This window comes from Coccomyxa subellipsoidea, assembly GCF_000258705.1.
Source record: "Coccomyxa subellipsoidea C-169, whole genome shotgun sequence".
NCBI lineage: Eukaryota > Viridiplantae > Chlorophyta > Trebouxiophyceae > Coccomyxaceae > Coccomyxa > Coccomyxa subellipsoidea.
In genome coordinates, this window is record NW_005178025.1 from 511568 (window position 1) to 537582 (window position 26015).

Genomic DNA, 26015 nt, shown 5'->3' on the forward strand with positions numbered 1-26015 from the left:
ACGGCTACAAAATATAGGGAAACCAGAGAGACGCGCTGCGTGAGAGCGGTAAGGCCCTTCTCTGACGTCCGACGTTGTCAGATGCGGTGACTAAGCTAGAGTGTCTTCGAGGTTTTCTTTTTGCTCAAGATCTTTACTTTTGACCATTATTGTATTTAATTTCGCTCGACTTTATTGGTCGGGCATTGGCTTCATTTAAGGGGCTGAGCAGTGCGTGACACACTTCAATGTGTGGTCTTGAGCACACTAAACTGCTGAAGTGCACATACCGAAAGTTCTGGGCGACCCTTTCTGCAAATTTGATTTGAGTACTTTCTACCGCTTATAGTGAGAGCCAGTATGGGATGCTCTCCTTTTTCCCGGACAGCCTAAGGGGCTAGGATTATAGTGCAGCGTGCAAGTATAACCCGTCTAAGTTGCCCATTTTCATGTGTTGTGAATCTCAGGTGAAAGACGTACGTGGTTATACTCTTCCGCTGGCATACTATACTTCTGACACCGGGAGAACAGGAAGTTTCGACTCTATATTGAGAACTGCAGCCCAGCTTTATTAGCAGGGGCATGGTCGCCAAAATGCAGAAGATGAGCTTTGCAGCCGTTCATGGACTCTTCTGCTTGTTGGCTTTGACACAGGTGAGGCACCGGTCTCAGCTCCCTTAGTCCATAAGTTAGAATGCTAGAGGCAATCTGCTGCACACCAAGTATCCAACAATCTTACGATACTCAGCCTTCGAAAAGCGTATTGCCTTATACATTTGGAGAAGTTTAGAAGGGCCCAAGGAAAAAACGAGCAAGACAGCAGATCCACCGTGGTCAAGCATCCAGGCATCCTCGGTGTGGTGTGTCGCAGGTGCAGAGGATACATTCCCTAGGAATTGACCCCATTGTGGATTATGTGTTCCCCATCTGGCCGACCATCAATTGCTTCAATCCGGCGCGGTCTGACAACAGCCAAGTGACCCCAAGTGCCTCCTTCACAAGCTACCTGACAGCAGTGCAGAACAAGGCCAAGCAGTTCACCCAGAGCGGCCTCTTCTTCACTGCACAGTGAGCCTCTCTTTCATCCCTGCTGCTGCCGAACAGTTGACTATATTCGCGCGTACAGAGCCATTCCAATGCAGCAAGCCCTTTTCAAGTGTTGTTGGAATCACCTAAAAGCACTATCTCACGGCGGTACAGATTACTCAATATTAGTTGGTCTCCCCCTGAGTAGCTAGCTGCATGCAATGGTGGGAAGCGCATATCACAAGCGATAGAGGGCATCATGTGAAGAAGGCAAAAATTGGGGCGCAGTAATGAGAGACTGTACATTCCAGAGGGCTCATAGACAATAAGATCCATGTTGCTGCCAGGTCATCCTGCTATACGCGTATGTGCTATTTGTAATCCTGTACGGTGTTGCGCGCAGGTGCAAGGCGAGCCTCATCCTGAAGGGCACGATCGAGTGCTACTATGTCTTCGACAAGACCAGCTACCGCACAGGGCTCAACACCCTCAAGAACACTGCCCCCTACTCGGGCATTTCCCTCAACTTCTGCGCCATCCAGCTGGACGGCGGCCCAGTCAAGACATCCACCATCTGCTTTGACAACTCTGGCATCGACCCCAACCACCCCTATGTCATCGCCAAGGTGCGCACACAAATCATTTGAGCCATTAGTAAGGGGATGACATCTGGATTATGGCACCCTGCAGCATGCAAAGCAGGGGTGCAAAAGGCCGGCTCAGCAGCACCACAGCCTTCGAGTCTGTCAACCTGCATCCTTCAACCTACATGATGGAAATCTGATCATCAGGGACTTCAGGTGTGCAGCGCCTACTTTTGTGAGCTCACAAGCAGAGTCCCACGCGCGATACAGTCCTGGCTGCCGGATGGTAGTCAGCATGCCAATGAATTAGTGTGCACAAGTACATTTGAAGAGAGACACGCCCTTTAGGCTGGTGTGTTTAAGAACAGCGGGTGGCACAGAAGGAGCAGAGATGAATTGATGCAGAAGCAGCTCCTCTGAGCATCGAGCGCTGATTTACATTGTTTTTGCATGCATGCAGGTTGAGACGGCCGGGCCGCAATACAACATCTTCCAGACGCTGTTTGGCGCCAGTGTGCATGACGACAACGTGAGCCCGCCGCAGGACTACACCATTTCCTACACCTGCTACTTTGTGTGAGGGCCGCTGCATGCGCTTCCAGCAAGAGACCGCCAGTCCCAATTGAGGCCGCATTTATCAACAAAAGGCAGAAACAACAGCCTTGCAGGGCACCGGAATTGCCTTGGAGACGCGTCAGGAAAGAGAATAGTGGACAAAATCTCAAAATTGGAAGACAGCAGCAGAAGAGTGGAGTCTTAGAACAGCAGCAGAAAGGAAAGCAGTGGTGTTGCACATGTGAAGAATGGCAGAGTCCAAGGGTGATTGGTAGCCAGGTATGCAGCCTGCGCATGCTTGCATCTCGCATTATGGATTGTGACTCCATAATGGGATTATCTGATGCAGTGATGGGCTTGGGAAGTGTGACAACAGTATCTGCAGATGTGGATGCAAGATGTAAGAGTCGCACTGCGACTTAAAGACATATATTTCAAGCATCAGGATTGCAATGACTCGTTGAGACTGACGACAAGCAACTGAAGGCCATTTTGCTTTCAAAATGTATTGAAGGATTGAGCCAGGAATGCATGGGGACTCTTGGCCCCGGTATCTTGTTGACAGTAGCCGCCACATGTGACGGATACGTAGTGTTTACTTACTGACTTATGTCCGCATGCTCACACCGGCATCTTTCACATGTGATTAGATCAGCTTCAAGCTCAAAGTTGGTCTAGTACTAACGTCGCAAGATTTTGCACAAGAGCTAAGCTTTGCACGAAACTTTGTTGCACCAAAGGCAGCTGCAGAACATTCAAATGGAGAAGTGCATGCACATGACACCCCTTAAAGACAAGGGATTCAATGGGAAAAGCAGTCTCTGAACACAAAGAAGAGCAATTCTAAACCACACAGACTAATACCAATTCAAATCGTGTTCCCTAAAACGGTGTCCTGCCTGACACAGTCAAGCCAAACACTAGTGACATGCAGGATCTCCTGCAATACACCTAGAAGGAACCCATGATCATTGAGACTTGCGGTCAAATAAGCCAGCTAAGCTGGCTTTGTTGATCAGCAATTTCTCTTGCTGTCCTCATTTGTACTCAAAAGAATGAATCGTTGCAAGGACAGTGCTTTCAGACTCTTTCCTGAAATTGAATAAGCAGCCAATTGCACGGAGCATTTGCAGAAGAGTATAGAACATGACACCTTCGAAGGCATGCAACACTCTGAAGAGCCAGGATACAGTATCCTGTTAGTACCAAGTACATGTCCAGGTATCCGAACATCCTGTAATTAATCAGTTCTCAGATCAATGGCAAAAGGGTCTCAGAACCATCCTCACACCTTCTCATCGTTTGGGATTGGCTTGTTAGCCGCTGCCTGCCTCTCCGCTGGCACCGGGGGAGTCTCTCCTACCTTCACTGCTACCTCGTCCTGATTAGGCACTGGCAGAGTTGCAGCAGGATGGATTTGCGTAGTGCACCTGTTGCGCACACAATTTTTGAAATGTTTTGTGACAGTGAGTTACACACGGTGAGGTATACACAACTTGAATTTCTCTGAGACAATCAGGTACACTCAGGACACTCTCCGAGAAACTTTCAACAGTCGTGCAAGCGGCGCTCAGGCGACGGGTGCTTCTCACTCCTCATTGCAGACAAAACGGAGCGTGCAGCAGCCCTTGCAGAGATCACAGCTTGCACATGCCAGCCAAAGGACTTCAAACTAGTGCGGCAAGACTGCTAACTCCAAGCATGCTCGAGCTACACCGTGTGTACAAGCGCTTGCTTGCTTGCGATTATGAGATATCCTTCATGTTCATGATTTGATTTTAAATGTAGGCTCACCACTTGCATCGGGTGGCCCCCTTGATGATCTCCTCCAGGCACTCGGGGCACTTCACCTTTGGCGCCTTGGGCTGCAACCCAACAAAAAAATGTCACCGTCAATATCTGACTGTGGATATATTAGCTGAGCGCTGGTTGCCAGGAAAATGGCTAGCAGGGACCTCCCACAAAATTTGCACACTGCAGATCAGGGCAAAGTATCTTGGAGAAGGTGAGCTGATCAGATTGCAGTCAGATCAATCAGCTGTATGATAGCAGGCAAGCACAAATGGCACAGGCAGACAAAAGCATAGAGAATTGCAGGCTGATCGGGGTACTCACATACAGCCGGTTCAGCGCTGCATTCATGGGGAGCACGATGATGAAGTAGACCACAAGGCATATGATGATGAAAGTAAGGACCTGCATTGGAAGGAACATACATCTCAGCAATTTCTGGTCACGTTGTCTAGTAGCAGTCTCCATGAGTTTTGCTACCGTCACATGTGGCTTGCATGCTGCCCATGCAAGCAAGCTTCCCATAGCAAATGATAACATCGGTCCTGCATTACTGCTGACAAAGATGAAGGCAGCTTCTTCGTGCTTTGTCAGTCAAATGAAGTTGCTGAGAAATTAAAAAAGCAAGTAATGGACTGCTCAGAGGACTAGAGGTGGTCACCTGGTTGAGGAAGTCACCATACAGGAACTTGGAGTAATTGATTGTGAAATAGAGGTCTCCAAAGTAGGAACCGCCCCAGATCGCTGCTATCAGCGGGGTGATTAGGTCCGAGACCTGCATAGCAGACAACCAGTGTCACAAAATACAGGCTTCCAGGCATTACCATAAGCATCCTTGGTGTTTGCACATGAGTTGTCGAGCGAGCTGAGACCCACCAGCGCCTTGACGACAGCTGTGAAGGCCGTGCCGACAACGATTGCAACGGCCAGGTCCACGACATTGCCGCGTAAGATGAAGTCTCGGAAACCTGTGAGGACCTTGGTGCCAGATGTCCTGGTTTTCTTCAGGAATCCCGGCTTGGGGGGTGCCTCGACGGTGCTCACTTTCTCCTCCGCCATCACTGCAGCAGCGCTCAGCACGCTGCACCAGATTTACATCTTTGAGTACTGTAGCGTCCCTTCACCGAAAGTAGATCAGGACTCGATGATCTAAGTAAGGGATTTAACGATGCTTCTGCTCTCCCCACAGTCACTTTTGTCTGACACCTAAGATAATATACTCGTATGAAATGAAATGGTGTAGATTCTAATTTCTCTTGGCTCACATCGGGAAGGGCAAGCTGTCATTGAAATAGTTCGATCTACGGCAGACCGCCGATATCACAGAGGTAGTTGCATCCAGGTCTGAATTCATGGAAGCAAGAGGGCTTTTGCCGACTGCTACAGCAAAGCAGCGGAGTTCAGTAGGTTTGCAATGAGTGTCTAGCTAGCCGTACTACAGGGAAACCCTCTCACCTGATGTTTGCCGCGAGTCGCAGCTGACGCTCGGGCAGAGGAGGAGCAAAGGTGCTTCAATAGGTGTTCCGACTGAAGGAAGAACGAGGAGAAGACTGTGTCCGCAGCTCTGTCGACCATAGCTCATGCGATAGCTCATGCACCAAATTTGGCACTGCATGGCTGGCCCATGGGCAATCAATCACCACACATGGGGTACTGACTTATCCCTCAGCAATTTGTCTCTGGGTGACTTTTCAAAATCGGGGATCCAGAGTGGTCCGCACGTAGGCACTTGCTTAGATAGTTTCCACTGGAAACTTTCCAGTCTCTATAGAGTAGCTACTCTTCATCTACCTGTGCACGTGCCATGCAGTACATTTGCTGTACATGTTGTTTCGAGTCCCCAGCCCCTATTTTGCAGCTCGCTTTGCATTTGGGCAGGCCATAACAAGCATGAGACACATTTCCTCTGGTGCTCCTCTAGATTGGGCGGACTGAACCCAAATTTGTTAGGCATTAAGTGGATACTATTGGTAGTACCAACCGCAGACATGGAACGTTGCCGGTTTTAGACTGGTGATCGTGGCGATATATCTGGTATACCGGTCTCAGACCAGGCTGGTATATCTGGTACATATCACTGGTGGCACCGGTGGAAGTTCCAGCCTGCTAAGCAAGGATTTAATTGCAGTTTTGCCCGTCATAATGAACATTGCATGGAACTTCGTTGACTCAGCCTGAGGCTGAGTCTATGCTGAGCACAGACACATGACATGTCATCATGCTAGTCAAAGTCTCATACATTGTTGTCGCCTGTCCTCTTCTTCTCATTTGTCAGACCAGAGGTCCCAGTTGCTGTATTGTTTGTCAGCAACCCCTGTGGCTGCTCAGCAGCTGCCGGCAGCGCACCAGCAGCTGCCGCAGTCGGCGTGGCAGCTGGCGTCGGCTTCTCGGCAGCTGCTTGGCGCTCGGCCGGCACCGGCGCCGGATCACCAGGTTTCACTGGTACCTCCTTCTGATTCGGCACCGGCAGTGCATCTGCAGGGTCGATGTGGGAAGTGCACCTGCAGCACCGAACCACATGCTCCCTCTGCTGTACTTGCACATGTGAACATACATTGAGTACAGTACTCACGAGCGCAGGCACATGCATGTACTCCAATACCGATATGGACTGCCACACAAGCGAGATGTTCTTTGCAGGGAGGCCCACGTCCAGATGTGTTTTTGGCATTGACATTTCGTTGCAGTAGCAGCAATAACAGGAATGCAGTTTGGCTCTTGTTGAGCTCATGTCTGAGTGAGAAGGAGTGGCAGGTGCAGGTGCTCACCATTTGCATCTGATTGCCCCCTTGATGATCTCCTCCAAGCACTCTGGGCACTTCACCTTTGGAGCCTTGGGCTGCAGTACGCATGAAAGGTGTCCCTCTCAGCATTCAACGAAGACCTTGCTAATCGGTTGATCTGCCAAATGGATGTGCTGTAGAACGCCTCAAGGAGCAAGTGGACATCCAGAAACAGAAACACCAGCGATTCTGGGCTATTTATGCACAGTCAACAATGCAAAGGATGGACTGGAAAGAGCAGATTCACCATGAGTGTGTCGATTATGGCGCTCACAGGAACCACTATGATGAAGTAGACCACCGCACAGATGATGAGGAATGTAAGACACTGCGAGGCACACCATGTTTTCATCAAGTTTTTCCAGAAAGCATGCAGGCAGGAACAGATCGGGCGGTATAATCCCTCTCTTGCACACAGCAAAACCTAGGAGGCGCTCCAGGACTGCAACAACTTATTGAACAGGTTCGTGCTTGGTGTGGCAGGAATGCAAGAAGCAGAGTGACGAGCAAGAATCGAGAAGGAGATTTACATGTCTGAATTACACACAGTCTTCTGACTTACCTGGTTGATGAAGTCTCCATACAGGAATCTGGAGTTGTTGACTGTGAAGTACAACTGTGAGAAATTCGAACCTCCCCATATTGCCGCAATGAGGGGAGTTATGATGTCGCGGACCTACAAGGCACAATGTCGCAGAAGGTGAGCAACCCAATTTCTCGATCAGTTCAGAGTATGGGTCAAGATGCTCAGCAACAGGTGCGCACCAATGCTTGCACGACTGCAGTGAAAGCTGTGCCAATAACAATGGCAACTGCAAGGTCAACCACATTCCCTCGGAGCACGAAATCTCTGAAGCCACTCAAGACTTTTGTGGCTGTAACGTAGGCACTTTCCCCACCCTTCACAAGAGTTTTCTTTAAATTTGCTGCTTCAAGGGTGGCTTTATCCTTCTCTTCTGACATTTTAGAATATATCTGACCAACAGAAGAGAACTGACACCAGCCGCAACTCTGTCTTGAGTTTCCAATGCTCCATCAAAACACTAAAATGCACTGGGAAGAGCCACTTGTGCCTCCCATTTAACCACAGTATGACACAGTCGTCTATTTCACAGTCTCTTAGATGTTATGCATGTATTTTTTTTGCAGAAAGGTGATGCTGAATCCATGCTTTATCATCGCTTCGTTGCAGTGGTTCCGTAGTTCAGACCGTAATTGCGCACAAGCGCAAGTAGGTCTGGGATACAACATCAAGCAGTAGATAACGACTATTACCAGACTACTCTATGGCATTTGAGATCCACACTGTGTCCAGGTCGTTGTGAGGAGGTGGGTGAGAGTTTCAGATCTGTGTGGATCAGTTCTGTAGAAAAGTCTTTCTGCTGGGGATCACGCAGTGAATCACGCAGGATCAACCGCAGAAGGAGTTCGGCAACTATTTGGATTGGCGTTATTTTGGCCGGTGGGCCACATCATGTGACACCCGTTTGTGAGCCTGCCAGTTTCCAGCTGTCAATCATCAGTTTGAACCTCAACACCTAGATCCTGCATAGTCTCTACAAGATGCCATCTGATTCTCGGTAGACCAACAGTGAAAAGCAGCTGCGTCTCATACTTTTGAGACATGAATGTATAGAAGTGCCTTATTTGGGTCTTTGACATGCATGGCGAACAAGCGCTTGTGAAGAAAATCTGATGATCAGAGTGCAAGTATATACTAGGAAAGTACCCCAATCAGTGCGCTTTTCACATGGGTATATCCATATTTCTGTTCTTCCGTGTATTATAATTGTACCATCAGCAATGATTAGCTACTCACTGTACCTACATGCGCTCAGGAGCACGATTTCTCCGAGAGTCTCGCCTCAAGAGGCCTCTGCATCTCTGCCAGTTGTGTCGCCTTTATCTGTGACAGTGTGTGTTCAGCCTCTTCAGAATATTTACATTCATGCAATGCTCTAGAGAAAGGAGCATCCAAGTCAAGTATAGACGCTCATCAGTCCCCTCTCCAATACCCTCCGAACAACTCAGCGCTCACGCTGATGTCAGCGCTGATATCTCAGGTGACGCTGGTTGGGGCATTGTCTCTTCCACGGGAGCCGGCGGCGGCGCATTCAGCGCAGCCGAGGCCTTGCGCACATCGATTGACTTCCCCTGGCCGGGATAGATGCGCGAAAAGCAGGCGGCTATGTAGGGCACGACACTGCCGGTCATGGCCGCGCAGGCCGCCTCAAAATGCTCCGAATAACTGTCCTCCAGCGCTCGAGTCGCCCTGTAGTGCGCCATCACGCGCACTGCTCCCTCCAACGCCTCCTGATGACCCACACGACTGCTCAATGAGCCCTGCGCTTGCTGTGAAAATTTGTCTTACATACGCCTAGAGTGAAAAGCAGAAGAAGCACCTTGCGCCGTGCAAAACATGGCAGTAGAACCTCCTCATCTTCTAGGTCTGGGCTACAAGATGTATGGATCAGATGCCTTGCTTCAATTTAGAACACATGTTTAGGGGCTTGGATGCCAAGGAAAACATCGTACATTTAAATTCCACAGCTTGTCCCCAGGCTCAAAGACAGGCAGGATTAGGTACGCGCTCTTTTCAGGGTATCAAGGCATCAAGATATCTTGCCTGGAGAATGGCCGCAACTGAGTTGCACAGCGACAGCGGCGCGCAGTGTCGCAGCTCATTGAATGCGGCCAAGAGGCCGTTTGTCAGGACCGCCAGTGGTGCATGCTCCAGCAGTGCATAGGGGGGCCCTGCATTCTCCTCTCCTGCAGTGCACCCCTCAACCAATCATTTCGCACAACCTTGTCACAGCGGTGTTGCTTCCTGTGGCAGCTTGACAGCCGGCCATAACACTTGTAATCCAGGGAGAGTCCAGAAACATAAAAGGCAGTACGAGCGCCAAGAAAGAAGGAAGGGCTACCTTGCGGTTTATATGTGCTTTTTTAAGTCATAAAAAGACAGCACTACGCATGCAGGATGTTGGACATGCACGATCATTACGTATCAGATGCGCTGTGGGCTAGATGGGGGCAAGGATGCTTAGTGAGGAACACCTTTGGGGGTGGAGGCGTCTGCTGTGCTGCCAGCCTGGCGCGCCCTGGCGGCGACAGCTGGCATGGCCACCCACTTGTGCACATCCAGCAGCATTACAAACATGTCCGTCGCCGCCTGACGCAAAATATCATCACCTTCACTACTGTGCGTAATCTCATTCTTGATCTATATCACATATGCTCTGTTGGCAAGAAGGATCGGAACATTTGAATACAGCAATTCCGGGAGAACAATTTCAATCCTCAACACCAAGAAATATCCTTGCCGGGTGGACGGCCTTTCCCAGTGCAAATCATGCAAATTTCGTTGACTGGGTCATGCATGACTGGATCATGCAGATTTTGTTGACTAGGTCTTGCTTGGATCTGGCGAGTCTATCGAGGGGTAGGGTATTTGGCAGCCTTTACCACGAGTCGCCTGCAGAGGCACCTTGCCTTTGGCAGGAAGGGGGTGTGAAAAGGAAAGAACGCGAATTACTGGTATTAGCACCCAGGGTGGAACAGTGAGAAGGGCACGGCGCACCTTGACAGAGTTGGCGTAAAGGCGCAGGACCTGGGCCTCAAAGAGGGGCACGAGGAGGCCGCGGAAGTCGAGCCCCACTCGGCCCAGGCTCATGCCGCAGTACATGCAGTGCTCCAGCACGCTCGCCAGGCTGCCCCCCTCACCGATGCGCGGCAACACCCCCGTCAACGTCTCCAGGTAGAACACCCTGCAAATGCACCACACCAGTGTTGTTTAGGACAGATGTTCTGCTGGCGTGCAGGGATCAAACGTTGAAATTATAGGTTTGTGGATGACTGTGGCATGCATTGTACTATGCCGTCCAAGGATGGCACCGAAGATGTTATTAGAGAATTAGAACAGATGCTGTTGGATCCGAGATGCTGAGTACTGTACTACTGGATATAAAGAAGCTGAGCATGGCGTCAGTTGTGCCCACTGGTCACCCCTTCCTGTGGTCGTTCTCAGGGCAGACCCCACTGCATGAAACATGACCCTCAACAAAGTGGCCAAGCAGCGCCACGTCATATGTGGCGAACTCTGGCCTGTGAACAGTTCACTTGGGCTCTGTCGAGAGGCCAGCAGCACTGGACATCCCACGCTCTAGACTGTCAGAAGGGCAGGGGTCACCAAAAAAATTAGAAAGGCTAGGGTAAGGGAGGAATCGCGTACAGGCGGTGCTGGGCCCAGCTGTAGACGGCGCCGCCATCGCTGGGGTCGGCTGCCCCCTGAGCGCCGGCAGAGGCCACGGTCTCCTGGGGCGATGAGTCATCGCTGAAGATGGCGCGGAACTGCATGACCACGTCGAAGAGCTGCAGCCGGTGCACATCCGTCAGCCGCTTGACATACTCGTACACGTTGGAGTCGTCCAACTCGCGCACAAGCTCCGCCAGCCACTCCTCGCGGCACTGCAGGAACCTGCGCTTGGGCAGATCATGACGCTGAGTCAGCGAGGCCAGAAATTAAGCGGTGGTTGAAAATGCTCGTCTCATAGAAAGTCAGAGCGTGTCCAAAGTGAGGCAATGTAGGGCTGCCTGAGCTGGTGGTCTGCAGGCGTGTCACGATATAACATCTCAATTTCCATGCCAAATCCACAGCATCGCATGCCAATCACAAGGCATCCCTTGCCAATTCCATTGTGCAAGGTCACTATGAACACTCTCACTCAACAGATAGTTCAAGCAGGAGCCCGTCAGGGAGGCTTGCGCTAGCACCAGCCCCGACTAAATAGGGGACACAAGTACGTCAATCGCAATTCGCGAGGAATTGGGATAGCTGACGAAGGGGAAGGGAGCAAGATGCGCGCCTGCGCCTGAGTTCGGCCTCGGGGAAGGGTGCTAGGCGGCGCAGGCAGCCGACGATGCGGAGGCACTCGGGCAGCTGGATGGGCCCGCGCAGCTTCGCCATTAGCCCCGCCAGCATCGCCTCGCTGGCAGCCTCCACCTCTGCCACCAGCTGCTGCACTATCTGCGCAACAAAACGGGCCATTTTCACTCCCCCCGACATATGACTGAACGTTATCATCACACGCTTTTCTTGTCAGAGGCAAGGTGCGTCTGCAGACAAGCTGCAGTGAAGCACTGCCATGTTCCCTACCCCTTCTACACACAATTCAATCAACAAATACAATGATCTGCGCCACAGACAGGCCATGCTCACGCCCATCAACATACAGTTACACAACATGAAACAAGCTTTCAAAGCCGACACCTTTTGTTGGGATTTGTTGATCTTTTATCACAAGGCTCAAAGGGATTCTGACAGAGGCAAACAATGAGGATCTACTGCTCGTGGGGGCACAGCACCATTCCAAGAGAGGGAGCAATGTAGGTGACACAGAAGGCTTTGTGGGGTGCATGCAAGGTAATGCATGGGAGGATGCTCTGCCAGCATGCTGCCCCTGTGAAGTGTTCCATGCTTCCTAGCAGGCACCCAGCAAGGTCACCTTGAGGTCGGCGTGCAGGAGGGCCATCTTTGCGACGAAGGCTCGCAGGTCGAGAGCATCATCGTAGCTGCCATTGCGCACGCATGCATCCATCAGCTGCGGCACCTCCAAAAGCTCTAGGAGCACCGGGTGCTGCTCTGCAGCAAGCACAGCCGAGAAAACTTACCACATTTTGCACCTATTGGTCCTTCTGCTGGCCTTGGATAGAGGGTGCAAACATTTGCCCTTGCTGCCTCAATCCTGCCAGTGTTGCTGCACCTGATCATCGATGGAATGGCGCAATAGATGTGCTTGCTAAAAGTGCGTGTATACTGCATGCTGTAGTGGAATAACAAACATAATGTTTCTTGTGTTGATGTGCTTGACAGCATGGACAACATATGGAAAGCAGACATGAAAGACGCATGCAAGAGGTCTCAAAGTAAGAAGCGCATGGCTGACACATTGGTTGTCATCAGTGGAGATGTGGGCAGCAGGGTACTCACTGAGGAGCTGCTTGTTTTCGGCGCGCTTGCTCGCAAACTGCGCAGCGCTCTGCGTGAAGGTGTCGCAGGCCGATGTGAGGGCGGGCAGATCCGAGGCCAGTGCGTCCAGGTGGCAGCTGACTCCCTCCAGCTCAGCGCGAGTGGTCTCCAACCCCTCTGCTGCTGCTATGAATGCTCTGTAGTGCGTCTTTGTTGCTTCCTGTGCGCAGAGATGAGCTTAGGCTGCATGAGCATTGCCTTTGCTTGAGGAACTGGAGTGCACACGTTCACCACTTCACACACGTGAATGTGAGTCCCCTGAGAGACAGAAATCCTGGTCAGGGTCGGGCCTGTGACTGTGAAGCCAGGCATCACTGACCTGGGCTTGCCGCCGAAGTTGTTCCTGATCAGCTCTCAACAGCTCCGGCTCCTTGCTCAGGCGCTCAAGACTGCATCAGCACATGCCAGACAAGCCATTGGACCAGAGTATGGGCGGAGCATCCAAGCATGCTTGGCTTATAATCCAAGATGTTGGGCTCAATCCGATAAAACCTCTCTGATCAGCCACACAATGGTGTGATTTGGCATGATATGATTAACAATGTATCAATAGTCTGCGGGCTTGCCTGTAAGAGAGTAAATCCGAGAAGTAAGCTTCCGCTTGTTCTCTCTCAGCGCCTGCAGCAAGGGACTGGGCAGCACTCATGGACGAGCCTCTGCGACGAGGTGACATGGCCAGAGATGCTGTGCGACTGTACGCTGCTGACATTGATTGCGATCCTGACGTTGAGCGTGGTGGTAAAGCTGCTTTGCCAGGATGGCTGAAAGCAGCAGACGATGTTGAAGGCTGACTATCAGATGCATGCTGCGATCTCGGTGTGTAGGAATCAAGTGATGTCATCCTGCTCCGCTGCCAAGACCCCTTGGGTGGGGAACTTTCTAACAAGACATCATAATCAATTGGCTAATTGGATTGGAAATAGAGAAGAACATGGAAGAGGCGCACTCGCGACGCAGATACCTGACAAGCTGAACAACAAATGCAGTCCATATGCATGTTATTGGCGCTGTGAGAGACTTCACATTGGATGCATGTGTTCTTGCCCAGATGGAGCTTCTGCAGGTTTTTGGAAGGGGTTTTTGAGTTTCGCATGCATGCATCCGGAGAGGGTCCATCATTTGCGAACATATAGCGGATATATTATAGCCTTCTGTAAGTAATCAGGACGCGTGAGCAAGGAAATTAGCGCGGCAGGCTACCGTATGCATGGAGTAGTCCATCTGACACCTTGCGCCAACTAATACCTCAGGGGACGCAGTGCACATATAGATGGCAGGGTTCAATCAATCGAGTCTTGTAGATAAGCTGGGGAAGCTTAATAACACACAGCAAAGCATCGAGACGGTTTCGTCTTGGTGCACCTTCTATCGCAAGGTGAGAGGATCGTCAAGTTTCGCAGGTGTCTGATAGATTGCTGTGATAGATTTTCCTGAGGATACATATAATAGTGCATCATACATACTTAGAAGGAAGTCAGCTGCATCTGGCACATGCATACATCGGCTTGAAGGCTCCGATGAGAGCATCTAGTCGTTCACCTAAAGGAAGGAACTTACTACGTGGGGTTTCCCTGATTGTAATTTAACTTTTCTTTGTCTCTGCATGATAATTTCTTTTTGCAGTGTGCTTTGACAGCAAGTAAGATCTGCTTTTCTGCTGTGCCAGGATGCCAGGAAGGTGGTGCAGACCTGGGAGAGCGAGTTTGTGAGGGCACCAAACATGCAGAAGAAGCTATGTCTCATGTATCTGGCCAATGACATTCTGCAGAACTCGCGCAAGAAGGGCCCAGAGTTCGTCAATGAGTTCTACCACACACTGCCGCGCCCCGTGCATCACTTGCTGAAACATGGAGATGCCAAGGTGTGCAGTGCCAACTGAACGTGAAAGATGCAAGCTGTCTTTGCTCACTTGCCCACTTCTGTGCAAAGGCAACGCGCAGAAGCACGCACGTGGCGCCCCACATCAATGCTTCACCATGGCGTAGGTGCAAAAGTCTGTGGAGCGATTGATAGCGATCTGGGATGACAGGAAGGTCTTCGGTCTGTCCGGTGTCAAGCCCTTGAAGGAGATGGTAGCCGCAGCTGAGACCCCACGCAAGGCAGCAGGTGCATGCCTCATGACAAGCTGACCCCCTTGGTAGTGTCAGGGCACCCCTTTAGCTCCGCTGCATTCTTTTAAGACCTGTACGTGTTTACAACACAACCTAGAACACACAGCTCAGGTGGTTATCCGCTTTGCAATATTCATTTGCTTCTCTCTCTCGTCCTCTGCACCATATCGGCAATCAATGAGTACCTGGCACATTTCGCAGGCGCTTCTCCGGTCGCCATGAATGGCAGGAGCGGGGGAGAGGGAAGGTACGCGCAGCTGGAGCCGCTGGCAGCGTCACTGGTAGAGGCAAACAGTGCGGCTGCGCACAATGGGACCCTTGCAGAGACCTGCTCCAAATCGCTTCGAGGGGTGAGCACCCGCTCGAGCCCTGGTGTGGGCCCTGGAGGATGCTTACCAAGGCACTTGTTTGCAGGGAAAGATTTTATACAGAGCTCATGCGTGGCTTGTGGATGGGCTAAAACTTTTGATGGCAAATTCAGTGCTTAGCTACAATGTTGTCCTTGTCAATTCAACTGCTTCCCTTGCAGACAATGTTTCTTGCTTTGGCAGGATCTGCTGCAGCAGGGAAACCAGAGCGAGCTGGAAGCTGGCCAGCAGCTGCTAAGCGAGTACGCAGCATCTCTGGAGGCGGAAGCTGCTGCGCGCCAGCAAGTCATCGACCTTCTCAACACCATGTTGCAGCAGCAGGTACTGCTGAGCATGCTAACTCTCACTTTTCCAGTAGCATACACGTGAGTGACCCAGAGCAAGGATCCTCGATAGAAAAATTGATCTTCTTTGGGCTGAAGGTGCCACAATTCTAGGGTGTCAGTGGGCCGGAATTTACCTGATGAAGTGGGCAAGTCTGATGCTGAGTTGGGGGTATAACAGGAGGAGGGGAAGCAGAGGGTGCAGGCACAGATGCACGCATGTGGGAAGCAGCTACAACAGTTCACTGCCCACATGTCAGCCGGCCATGACAGTCCACAGGCACCCCTTGGTGAGCCAGCCTCTCTGGTACCACTCCAAGGAGTCATCAATTTCTAGGACATGTCACCTATGTTTCGCACTGCGCGCAAGTATTGCAACAGTCAGCATAGAATGCCAAGTGCACTTCAGCCTCTGGATTGCTGGCTTCTGGATTCCCCTTAGCGACAAGATGTCTAAGCATGGGATAAAGTTTTGAACATCCATGATGTGTCACTCATAATGCTGCGCTGTGAAGGGACGTCTCAAGAGCACACAACATCCGGCTACAGATCTCAAAGAATGAGCAATGTGTGTTGCGCGCGTGCAGCTGAGATGGACGAGGAGTACAGCCCAACTGCTGAGGCGCACATGAATGATGCATGGGACCCCGAAGAGCCCAGCACCAGCGCAGCAGGCGCGCCTCTCAATCTGCATTGGCTAAGAGTCTGGACTACTGAACAGGCTTGATACAAGTGATGAGGACAAGATATTTCGTGACCGAATGCCATGAAAACTTGTCAGAGCAACTAAATCTTGAGTCGAGGCATAAAAACATATCGTACAACAATTGTGGGCAACCATGTGGACAAGCCTTTCTATGTATACAAGTGCTACTTAGGTACCTTAGTATCCTAATTACACGTTGTTCCTGCCAGAGGTAGTGTGCATCTGCAGACAACCTGCTGGCAAAGGCTGCCACAAATCCTACCCCTTGATGGACACACCAGATCCCAGCAAGATGCTCTCAACCATGGGAGCGGTGTGCTGTATTTATTTTTGCTCCCCGCCAGCCGGGTTCAAAGCTAATCAGATAAAACCCATTGGGGGAAAAAGTGAAACATGTGAGTAATTTGTCGCTGGGTCTGCAGGGGCGTCCCCGGGCGCGATTGGAGCGTCGGCAATGGCCGAGAAATTGGCGGCCAGTGGCGGCGCTGCGCGGCTGCTGGAATTGCTCGCGACGCTGCCCAGGGTGCGTGGTTTCCTAGGGACAGCGATCACGCAGGCGCGAGCCATGCGGCATTTAAATCAGCATGACCTTGTGCAGGTCACAGGACACACGCATGTCCTTATCTGATCACAGCTGGGTCCTGCAGTTAAGAGGACGTAGAATGGTGCCTCAAGGCATGATTACATAGCATGCAGCGGCCACTCGCTGTACTGCTTAGTTGCCCATGATCAGCATGTGAGCTTCTCTTGGCCCCATGCGCAGCAAAAGGATCAGAGACCCTCATGCAATGACTGTAAGACGAGAGTGATTGCCTTATGCCTTCTACCTTTGGCCTTTGTGGCTGTAGAGCCTAATTTTGCCCGGGTTGTCTATGGACAGAGCAGACTGCTTGGGATGAGCATGTGTTGTCTGATGGCTGAATGTGTGTCGTCTACTGTCCACAGGATCAGCAACGCGAGATTGGTCGCCATGTAGAGGCTTTGGCGAAGCCGGGGGAAGGGCACGCCCCCGAGCCCAGTGCTCCAGCAGATGACGACGAGTATGACCCAGAGCAAGGGTCCCTTGAATTCTAGGGTTTCCTTGATGATCTGCCTAGTGTCTGCCTTTGGGGATTTTGCTTGCAATGGCTGATGCATGTGTAAGCGCTTCAGCAAATATCATCAGGGGAGTGAAAGTGCTAGTCGAGCTATTGTGAAAATCGCATGCATGCTAAAGCACATGTGATGTATGCTCTCAAGGTTGATACATGTTTTATGAGAGAGCGTGCCTGCCAAGCAATACTCGTTGGGGGGTAGGAGGCTGACCAGGTCATGGATCTCAAGGCTGGTAGGCACATGGAATGTCCTGCATGATGTGCCTTGCATCTGTGAGAACCTAGGTCTTGAATAGTTCTGTGGAACAGTCCTTGGTGGCGGTGATGCTGGTATGCTAATTAGACGGCGCTGTAAAAAAAATGAGGCCACGAGATCCGCAACACTTGTTTAATGTGCTTGCAAGCTTGCAAGCTCTTAAGATCTGCATGTTCAGGATTTCACATTATAAGCAAATGCACTCAGCACAGGCACCACCTATCACTATCACATTTCAGGGTTGCATTGAGAGTGCTGAGACAAGTTTGCAGCTGCCGCATGACTCATGCTGGTGCACATCGCAAATTTCGTACTCGAATTAATTAGATCCACATTCACGCATACAAAGGTGCCATGTGAGTCATACTCGTCTTGTCCAGAATTGCCCAGAACCCAAATAGCAAGAGCGCAGCACAACCCGCACTGCACTGGACGTCACTTTGGTACTCTGTTGAAAGGTGTTCTAAAAAATTGAACAGTTACTCGAATCTCAAATAGCGTCGAATGGCCTGGCTGATGACGGTAGTTGAGACCTGTCGGCAATCATTTATTTGTATATTTGCATGCATTGGAGCAAACGTTTGTCATATATGCAACAATGAGATGGTCAGGCTTCGGCTTGTCAAGCGTGGATGTCTCTCACTACACCATTCTACTGCCACACCCAGAGTACATGCCACGAGTCTGCCTGCAATCTGAACCAGAGACATCCTCGTTCCTTGCTGAACCATGCAGGAACTTCTCTCTCGCTCTCTCTCCTGATGACACATACTCCCCGGCAATGGTTGAAACTGTCCGTGATTTGGGACCAGTGCTTTCGTGGCACAGTGCCGGCACTCGTAAAAGGTACAGGACTTCGGTCAGTGTCTTTCTGTGCTCCAGGCCACTCGCGGTGACTACCAGGCCTGGAAGGAGCCGGTACTGCATAAATTTCTCCACCCATCTGTGCATTGCACAGTGTGCAGTGGTCCCCACAGTCTGCAGAGGGTCCCCCTAGTCAAAGGGAGATGTCAGTTAGGGTCCCCACGCTGGAGGGACGGGTGTCTCCCTCAGTTGGCTGCACGGCGTGTACGTGCGCGAGTCCTCTGAGCAGGCGTGTCGGCAGTGGACGCCAGCCTCTCTGGTGCCAGCCCTGAAATGCGCAGACGGTGCACATTCAACAGGGGCGTCATTACCTCACGTGGCTACTGGAACACCAAAACTCTGCACTTCTGGGCTTGCCAACCCCTGATACAGCGCGTGCAGCGCACTTTCAACGCAATGTTGGCCCCGGCAATGCTCAATGAATCCACTGACGCGGGTGTGGTTGGATAGTAAAGCAAGGACAAGAAGCATGCAACATTGATTGGAGGCATGGCAATGGGCATGCTAGGGCGGGAGGGATCACCTGCGGAGACCGGGGCGGTGCGCGCGGCGCGGCCGGCTGTTGGCCGTGGCGTGGCCGGCGGCGGCATGCTTGCGGCTGGCACCGGCTGCCGCAACCCCCGCCGCGGCGATACCGGCCCCTCCTCGGCCGCCGCCCTGCGCACGCGCCTGCACAATATGCGTACCGTCAAGCACAGGAACACCAGGTAGCACGAATGGTGCACCGTACACACATCACAGTGCCGATTCTCAACTGGTAAATTTGCAAGTAAACAAGCAATCATGTATTATGAATATGTTGAACATAATAATACATGTTACATGATTCTGTTGACAACAGCTGCACACAGCATGGAAGCCAGGCTCTGAGTCTGCACCATGCTCCAAGAGCTAACACGAACAGGTTTTTCTATAATACCTGGGCATTGCAAGCCCTAGCAACCCGTGGCACCAGCGTAGGTGGAGTGCAGGCTGACTCAACATGTACTGTTTCAGAGAATTGGTGAAGTGCTCTTACCTGGAGGTGGTTCTAGGAGCCTCGCGGCCGGGCGCGACGGCTGAGGGGACGCTGCCGGCGGGAGTGGCGGGAGCGGGAACGCCGTCGAGCGGCTCCTGCTGAGCTGGCGCGCCGCGCACCACTGACGTGATGAGCGCTGCCAGGATCCCGATGAGTGTTGCGATCGCCGCCGCCGCCGTTATGCCCTGCCCGTGCGCCTGTGCATATACCAACAGGCACTTCCCATGACTATCTGCAGTAATTGTGGCCGTAGCAGGAGAAAATCTAGGTTAGGCAATGGTGGGCGGCTTAGCAGGACAAGCAATACTACATCAATCTACTTGAAGCAAGGAAATACAGTCACTGACATTGAAAGAATGATGAAATTATCAAGTGGTGCACAACAGGAGGGTGCAGTGCATGCAGCAATTAACTGACAGAAGTAGGGGCAGAGTCGGTGCAACACCTGGAGGGCGCGCGGCAGGGACGGCAGATTTCGCGGCAGCAGAGCCCGGCCTCTCAGCAGCATCCCCTCTGCAGCGTCGGCAGCATCGCGCTTCAGCGCCTTCACCGCTTTCTCTGCAGACGCAGTGAGGCGCCTGGTGGAGGTCCTCACACGTGCCCCGAGCCCCTGCAGCGTGCTCTTGCCTGATCCAGCTCTCGAAGACTTTGGCTCCACGATGGGCTTTGACTTAACAACATGCGGCTGGACCTGCGGTGGTGCCGAAGGCTGCGCTGGCTTGCTGGCAGGGGGAGCCTGCTTTGGCGCAGCGGCTGGAGGCGCCTGCGGCTTTGCCTGGCAAAGCAGAGCACAGTTCAGCAAATCCAGGATGCCTCTTCTCAAGCGCCCGCTCAACTGCTCTTTAATGCCAGTAATTGTGATGTTTCATGTTTAGGTCTTGATGTCTATTTTCAATTTGCGATTTTCACTTAAATTACAATTATTCCAATTTTCCGATTTTGCCCAACTTTGATTTTTTATCTTCATGTCAACATGTTATCATGTATGTATCTGAAGTGGGGTCGACGATAACGTACAGGCACAGCTATGCGGTGGAATAAAACATGAGGCCTTGCCTGCTTGGGAACGGCCGGCGGTGGCGGCGGCGGCTGCGCCGGTGCATGTGCGGCTGGCGCGGATACGGACACTTTGGGCTTGAGGTCCTGAGCGCGCTGCAGAGAGCGCTGCGCCGGGGTCTTGCGCTCGGCGGCGGCGGCCGGCTTGAGGCCGGCGTCGACGGCCGCGCCGCGCGGTGGAGGAAGCTTCCTGGGCGGCTTCCCGGCGGCTGTCGCCGGGCGGAGCCTGCCGGAGATGCCGGACCACCAGTCGGCCGCACGCGAGAGCAGCTTGTCCAGATGCGGTGTCGGCGTTGTGGCAGACGCCCTTGGCAGCAGCCCAAAGAACGCATGCGTGCCCTCTGCACGCAGCGTACACCATAACATCAATAGGTACTCATGAATCAATCATCGACTGAGTTTTTAGCCGTACTCTGGACAGGACGCAGTGTTCAGGCGAGGGGATACTGCTTAGAATTTCTTGCTTGTATATAATGTCCCCGGGTAAGGATACATTGGTAAGAGTGCATGACCAAACTGCTGTCAGGGAGTCTGTGCAGCTGGCATGGCAACATTGATGAATATCTGATGATTGCAGGTGAGAGGAGATTCTCACGAGGGGTCTCCTGGCGGAAGAGGCGGTGCAGGAAGTCTGCAGCGGTGTCCACGGGGCCGCTGGGCGCCTTGCTGGAGCGGGAGAAGAGGCTGGCGGTGGATGTCCATGGCTTCGTCCACCAGGCCGCCCCTGCCGATCTGCCGGCCGTCACGCCCGGAAACGTGGCTGCAGAGCTCAGAGAAGCAGCCTGCGCTCGCACGCGCTCATTGTATCAGCCAATGTGCGTATCAGAGTTGTCGTATGTTGCGCAATCTTTGTGTTCTTTCCTAGATTTGTTCACTTGGTGAGTGCATCTTGCATGAATGGTCACGTTCATGGACACCCAGCTCTAGGAGAGTCTGTGCGTGTGGCTGCAACGCTCTGCTACATCACCCCTTAGTAAAGAGAAAATTTTGGCATTACTTGCAGTGCCTACTTCATGCCCAGGGGGTGCATTCTCAAACCACCTCATGAGGAAGGTAAAAATTGTGGAATATCAACTCGTGCGAAAAACCCCCTATCTTCTTCTACTCTCGTGAGTTTCAACCAATTGCGCGCACCTTGGATGAGGTGGTAGGGTGGCTGCCCAGGTTGGGCAGGGTGGGCAGCAGGGCGGGCATGGTCAGGATGAGCACAAAGGGCGCCAGAATCAGCAGCAGCTGCAGCACCAGAAGCGCCGTGCTCCATGCCAGCGCAGGGCCTCTCCCTGAGCCGCGCTGCTCCCTGGTGGACGCCTGGTTATTCGAATTCAAACATTCCAGGTGAGCAGATAGCGCGCATCAGTCGAAGTTTTCAAATTGGAATATTTGGGTCTGACAACAGCAAGGCCTCCAACTCAGGCATGCTGTGCATAATTGAGACTCTGCATCGCACACTGGAAGTATGCAACCTTGACTGCTGAAGACACTCGATGCTGTTGTTGCAGCTCTGGCAAGGGCCAGCAAAATGGCCGCATGGGAGATACAGGAAGTTGGGGATGGCAGTGGAAATCAAGAGCAGTGGCCGAGGCACCTCTGCGTGGGCGGCACGGGCTCTGCGGATGACAGGTGTAAGCGAGGACGGCTGACTCAGCTGCGCATATGGCGTCGCGGCTCCCTGACGCTGCAGCCACGCCGACGCGGCGCTTGCATCCGCCTGAATCCCCATCAACACACACTTCAGGTGCACAGTCACATGCTGGAAGCATGCAGATGCAGGGCGATCAAGCAGCATCATTTGAGTGTTTTTATGACCCACAAGGACCCCAATCTGACCTTGTTGGCTTCCTTTGGACCCCCCAAAACAGCTGGCCTGGGGAAGATCAGGGAAACCCCACTGTAGAGCAATTCCTGGGCAGCAGCAAGTACCACCAAGCTCGAAGTGTATGGCAGCAAACACAGATGCATGCAGATGTGGCTGTCTGGAACGAGATGATCACCAAAATTGACCACTTTAAGACTCACAAGACCTCTCATCGACCGGACTGGTACTCTTGTTGACCATCAGATTCACCGGCCTGTGCAAATTCTCTCCACGTTCCTGGACCTTGCCGACCTTCAAACGCGATAATTGATGTGCCTGAGAAGGCATTTGATGAGCAGCTAACCTGAGAAGCAGTAGCTGCGTCTAGATATAGAGGTGGCTCTACCCTGGGCCCTTGTGCAGCCTGCACCTCAATGGGGCTCGCGAATGCACCCTCCACCCTCAGGACCTGCCCATGACACACCCCATTTGTCAACATCCTGCCACCATGTATGTAGCAGAAAAGACCACTCCGAGCAGCGCCACAGCCGCCTCCTGTCATTGTTCTGCCTCGCAGCCTCTTCTAGCCTTCCTAAAGGCAGGAATGCTGACTCTCATGTGGTGGTCAAACTCCCTGAAACGGGCAACTCATGGGGCCAACGCAATATGCACCTGACAGGATGTTCTGGCACTGATGGTAGCAATTTTGCAGATCCCGCTTTGCTGCCCGTCCTCTAGGCAGGTAACAGGGATGGTGCATTCAGTAGCAATCTCACAGTATGTGTGATTACCCCTACAGGGTGTAAATCTAGTACCTGGGTCCGGGGGGTCTCGGGCCCCCCGGGCTGCGCAGCGGGGGGTACATCCCCCAGCACGAGCTGCGCAGGGTTGCCTAAGACATTGGTGCGGCCAAAGTAGGTGCGGTCCTCCCGGCGCTCGGGGGTCTCCCCCGGCTCCAGGATGGTCTCCAGCGCCGTTCCCTCCCGCGTTCCCTCAAAGGATGACTCGCGCACCGTTATGTCACTCGTCATGCTCAGCTGCACATGCACATTTCCCCACCTCAGCACTTGGAATGTATCCAGCATGTCTGGTTACCAAAGGTTACCAAAGACCAGAGAACCCGGTTGACTCAATTGTCCTGTTGAGTTGTGGTTTGAAACATCACGCACCTTGAAAAAAGGACGACGGCAACACTTTTGTGGCCATGCTATCCAAACAATGCGACTGAGGTGTGTGGGTAGCTCGATAGCCCAACAATTGGCCCCGTCCAGGTCGCACACGTGGCACATCTAGCAACGTGGTAATATCCGACGGTGTTTCAATGGGATGCAGTGGAGAAGGTGCAGCATTGTGAGGGCCGCACCAGGGAGGCGAGGCTGTCGGAGGAGCCGGAGCGCTGGATGCGGAAGCTGCGGGGAAACAGCTCGGCGCTCGAACGCAGCGCGTCCTCCGTCGGCGGCGTCACCGGCGGCTGCCCGGCAGCCGCCCGGGGGGTCCGGAAGGGGGACGACACCCCCGAGTCCACCGCAGCCGGGCTGCCTCCGCCACCGCGGGGGGCCCTTACCGAGCCGCTGTAGCCCGCCGCGTTCAGCAGTGGCTCTGAGGCGCTGGATGCCCTGTGCGCAGGCGAGCTAGATCTCAGGAGAAGTTAGAAGTCAGTTTGTGCATATGCTAACAAATTGACTGCTGTTAATACTCAAAGTTTCAGATTCCAGATGTGCTCTTAATCCTGCAGCATGTTGCCTGCGGGTGCACAACACCCACCAGCCAGCACTGGCTGAAAATGCGACCTTGACACACATAGCTGCAGGGAGGCGCGGGCGCTTCAGAATCATTGTCATATCAGAATCACAATAGGGCTGTTGTAAGTCAAGAGCCAGGCAGTGCATATCGGCGGCAGGAAGGTTTAGAGCGACAAGATATGAAACGCGCACCTGCTGGATGTGGGGGAAGGTGACCCGTGGAAGGTTGGGTTGGAAATGCGCTTGCGCCAGGACGCAGAACCCTCCTCAGTCTTCACGCGACTCCCTTTAGCGCAACACCCACCCAATTGAAATTACATCTTTGCATTTTTTGGCAACGCACAGAAGGCACTGATTGCAAATGGCCCTGTGGTGATCACCCCTTGCCAGTCAAGAACCCTGCCATCATCACACTCAGCTGCGCTATCTGTGCTAATAGCCCGGTGTCCACGAGATAGCATCTGTGCTTTCTTTGAAGCCGGGGACTGGGAAAGTTCTGGGGCCGCACCTGTCCATGTGAGCGCCAGCTCAGACTCGGCCAGCTCTGCCAGATGGGAGGCCTCCTGAACTGTGGCCAGGTTGGGCAGCTTGGGCAGAGGTGACTGTCCACTGTTGCCCACCTGTGCGCCAAACACCCATGATAAACAAGATCTACCTCAGCACAGAAAGTAGTGGTGCCAGCTCGGCATTTCCCTTCCTGCCAAGGGCCTCATATAATAGCAGATCACTTCCATGCCAAGCACAGTACACTCTCTACTTGTGTGGACAATAGTTGCCTGTGGTTGGTGGGCACGTCGCATGGCATAAATGCCGTGCGGTCACCCAGTAATCACCCAGTAAGAAATAGACCTGCTCGCCAACAAGCTCATCGATGCGGCCCACGGCGTCCCAGCTGGACTGCAGTGCTTCAGCGCTCACTTCTGGCGAGGGCTGCCAAGGCTCCTTGCCTTCATGCCCTGCTAACGCACACAAACAGCCGTTCAGGTACAGCCAGACAGCCATGCACACGGTGCCCTCGACAGTGGCACGGGAAGATTAACATGATGTGGCCTACCTTGCCACAAGGATGCAGTAGCTCCTAAAAGGGCAGCCCGTTGGCCACTTCAGATTGTAACGTTGGGGCTCTTGGTGCCTCCCCCACCATCGTTGTACAACGCACCTTGCCTCATCGTGTCCAATTTGGCTTCCCCCTCCGGAGTACTGAGCTCGCTAAGCCTCCGCACAAAGGCGAGAGCGCCTGGAGTCCTCTGGGATGGCCTCTTCCCAAACGGGTTGGAGCGTGGCGAGTACGGGCTCTCTGATGAGGACGTGAGCACCCCGATGTCAAAGATGTCTGGTGTGGTCTCCCGAGAGCGACTTTCGTTTGGAGAGCAGTTCTCGTCGCTCACACCGAGCCTGCAAAAAGGGTCAAAACGGCCCATTAGCTTCGCACGCGCAAATCCGCTGTTTTCGATGCATATTGAGAGAGGTTATGCGCGATGTAGCAGTTCTGCAGGCATCAAGCCTCGGTGGTAACGGAACGATCTTTTCATAAAACATCTAATCATTCTGGAGGGCAATGGGAAGATGGGGACCAAAACAAAGTGAATACCGCTCCAAAGAGTTTTACTCGCCTCGGCAGATCTGAATTATTGCCCAATGGCTCGGTGATGACTGATCGTGACCCAGGCAACCCTTTCGCTGGGGAGATGTCGCCTTTCAAGGCTGGCAGATTCTCTTGCAGTACAGATGCCTCCTGCGTGTCCATGCTCACCATCCTCGCGCCGCCATTCAATACGCTAGATCATCGTGTGCAGCATGTTTCACACAAGAGACGTTGCTGCTTGCGATTTGCGCTTTGGAGGATTTCAAATGAAACCCTCCAGCTGTTGCCAGGTCACCATAGGGTTCCTCCCGAGAGACCTTCTATGCACTCTCTCCTCCCCTTCAGCAACAG

General features: G+C 52.6%; 4 protein-coding genes across 4 annotated transcripts; 2 read left to right on the forward strand and 2 right to left on the reverse strand.

The window, feature by feature from the left end:
- Positions 1 to 561: 561 nt before the first annotated feature.
- COCSUDRAFT_58361 (hypothetical protein) lies at positions 562 to 2169 on the forward strand (the record flags this gene model as incomplete). The annotated part of the gene is made up of 4 exons (XM_005644103.1): positions 562 to 633; positions 851 to 1047; positions 1409 to 1631; positions 2050 to 2169. The coding sequence occupies 4 exons, from the start codon at positions 562 to 564 to the stop codon at positions 2167 to 2169; spliced, it is 612 nt and encodes a 203-aa protein (XP_005644160.1).
- A 1260-nt stretch (positions 2170 to 3429) lies between these two features.
- COCSUDRAFT_44473 (Dor1-domain-containing protein) lies at positions 3430 to 13195 on the reverse strand (the record flags this gene model as incomplete). The annotated part of the gene is made up of 18 exons (XM_005644104.1): positions 3430 to 3574; positions 3939 to 4009; positions 4260 to 4340; positions 4597 to 4710; positions 4812 to 4996; positions 6282 to 6436; positions 6704 to 6774; positions 6993 to 7046; positions 7281 to 7394; positions 8858 to 9031; positions 9363 to 9487; positions 9776 to 9890; positions 10299 to 10485; positions 10950 to 11195; positions 11650 to 11744; positions 12223 to 12359; positions 12708 to 12906; positions 13148 to 13195. 18 exons carry the CDS (start codon positions 13193 to 13195, stop codon positions 3430 to 3432), a joined length of 2316 nt encoding a protein of 771 aa, XP_005644161.1.
- Positions 13196 to 14466: 1271 nt separating this feature from the next.
- Positions 14467 to 17328, forward strand: COCSUDRAFT_44474 (DUF618-domain-containing protein; the record flags this gene model as incomplete). The annotated part of the gene is made up of 7 exons (XM_005644105.1): positions 14467 to 14607; positions 14732 to 14852; positions 15059 to 15207; positions 15409 to 15546; positions 15730 to 15838; positions 16677 to 16777; positions 17200 to 17328. The coding sequence occupies 7 exons, from the start codon at positions 14467 to 14469 to the stop codon at positions 17326 to 17328; spliced, it is 888 nt and encodes a 295-aa protein (XP_005644162.1).
- A 1290-nt stretch (positions 17329 to 18618) lies between these two features.
- Positions 18619 to 25849, reverse strand: COCSUDRAFT_58365 (hypothetical protein; the record flags this gene model as incomplete). Its single annotated transcript, XM_005644106.1, has 17 exons — positions 18619 to 18689; positions 18992 to 19137; positions 19487 to 19683; positions 19932 to 20261; positions 20504 to 20883; positions 21138 to 21324; positions 21677 to 21850; positions 22128 to 22250; positions 22370 to 22444; positions 22702 to 22806; positions 23153 to 23374; positions 23701 to 23953; positions 24272 to 24365; positions 24588 to 24699; positions 24929 to 25035; positions 25239 to 25474; positions 25833 to 25849. 17 exons carry the CDS (start codon positions 25847 to 25849, stop codon positions 18619 to 18621), a joined length of 2829 nt encoding a protein of 942 aa, XP_005644163.1.
- Positions 25850 to 26015: the final 166 nt, after the last annotated feature.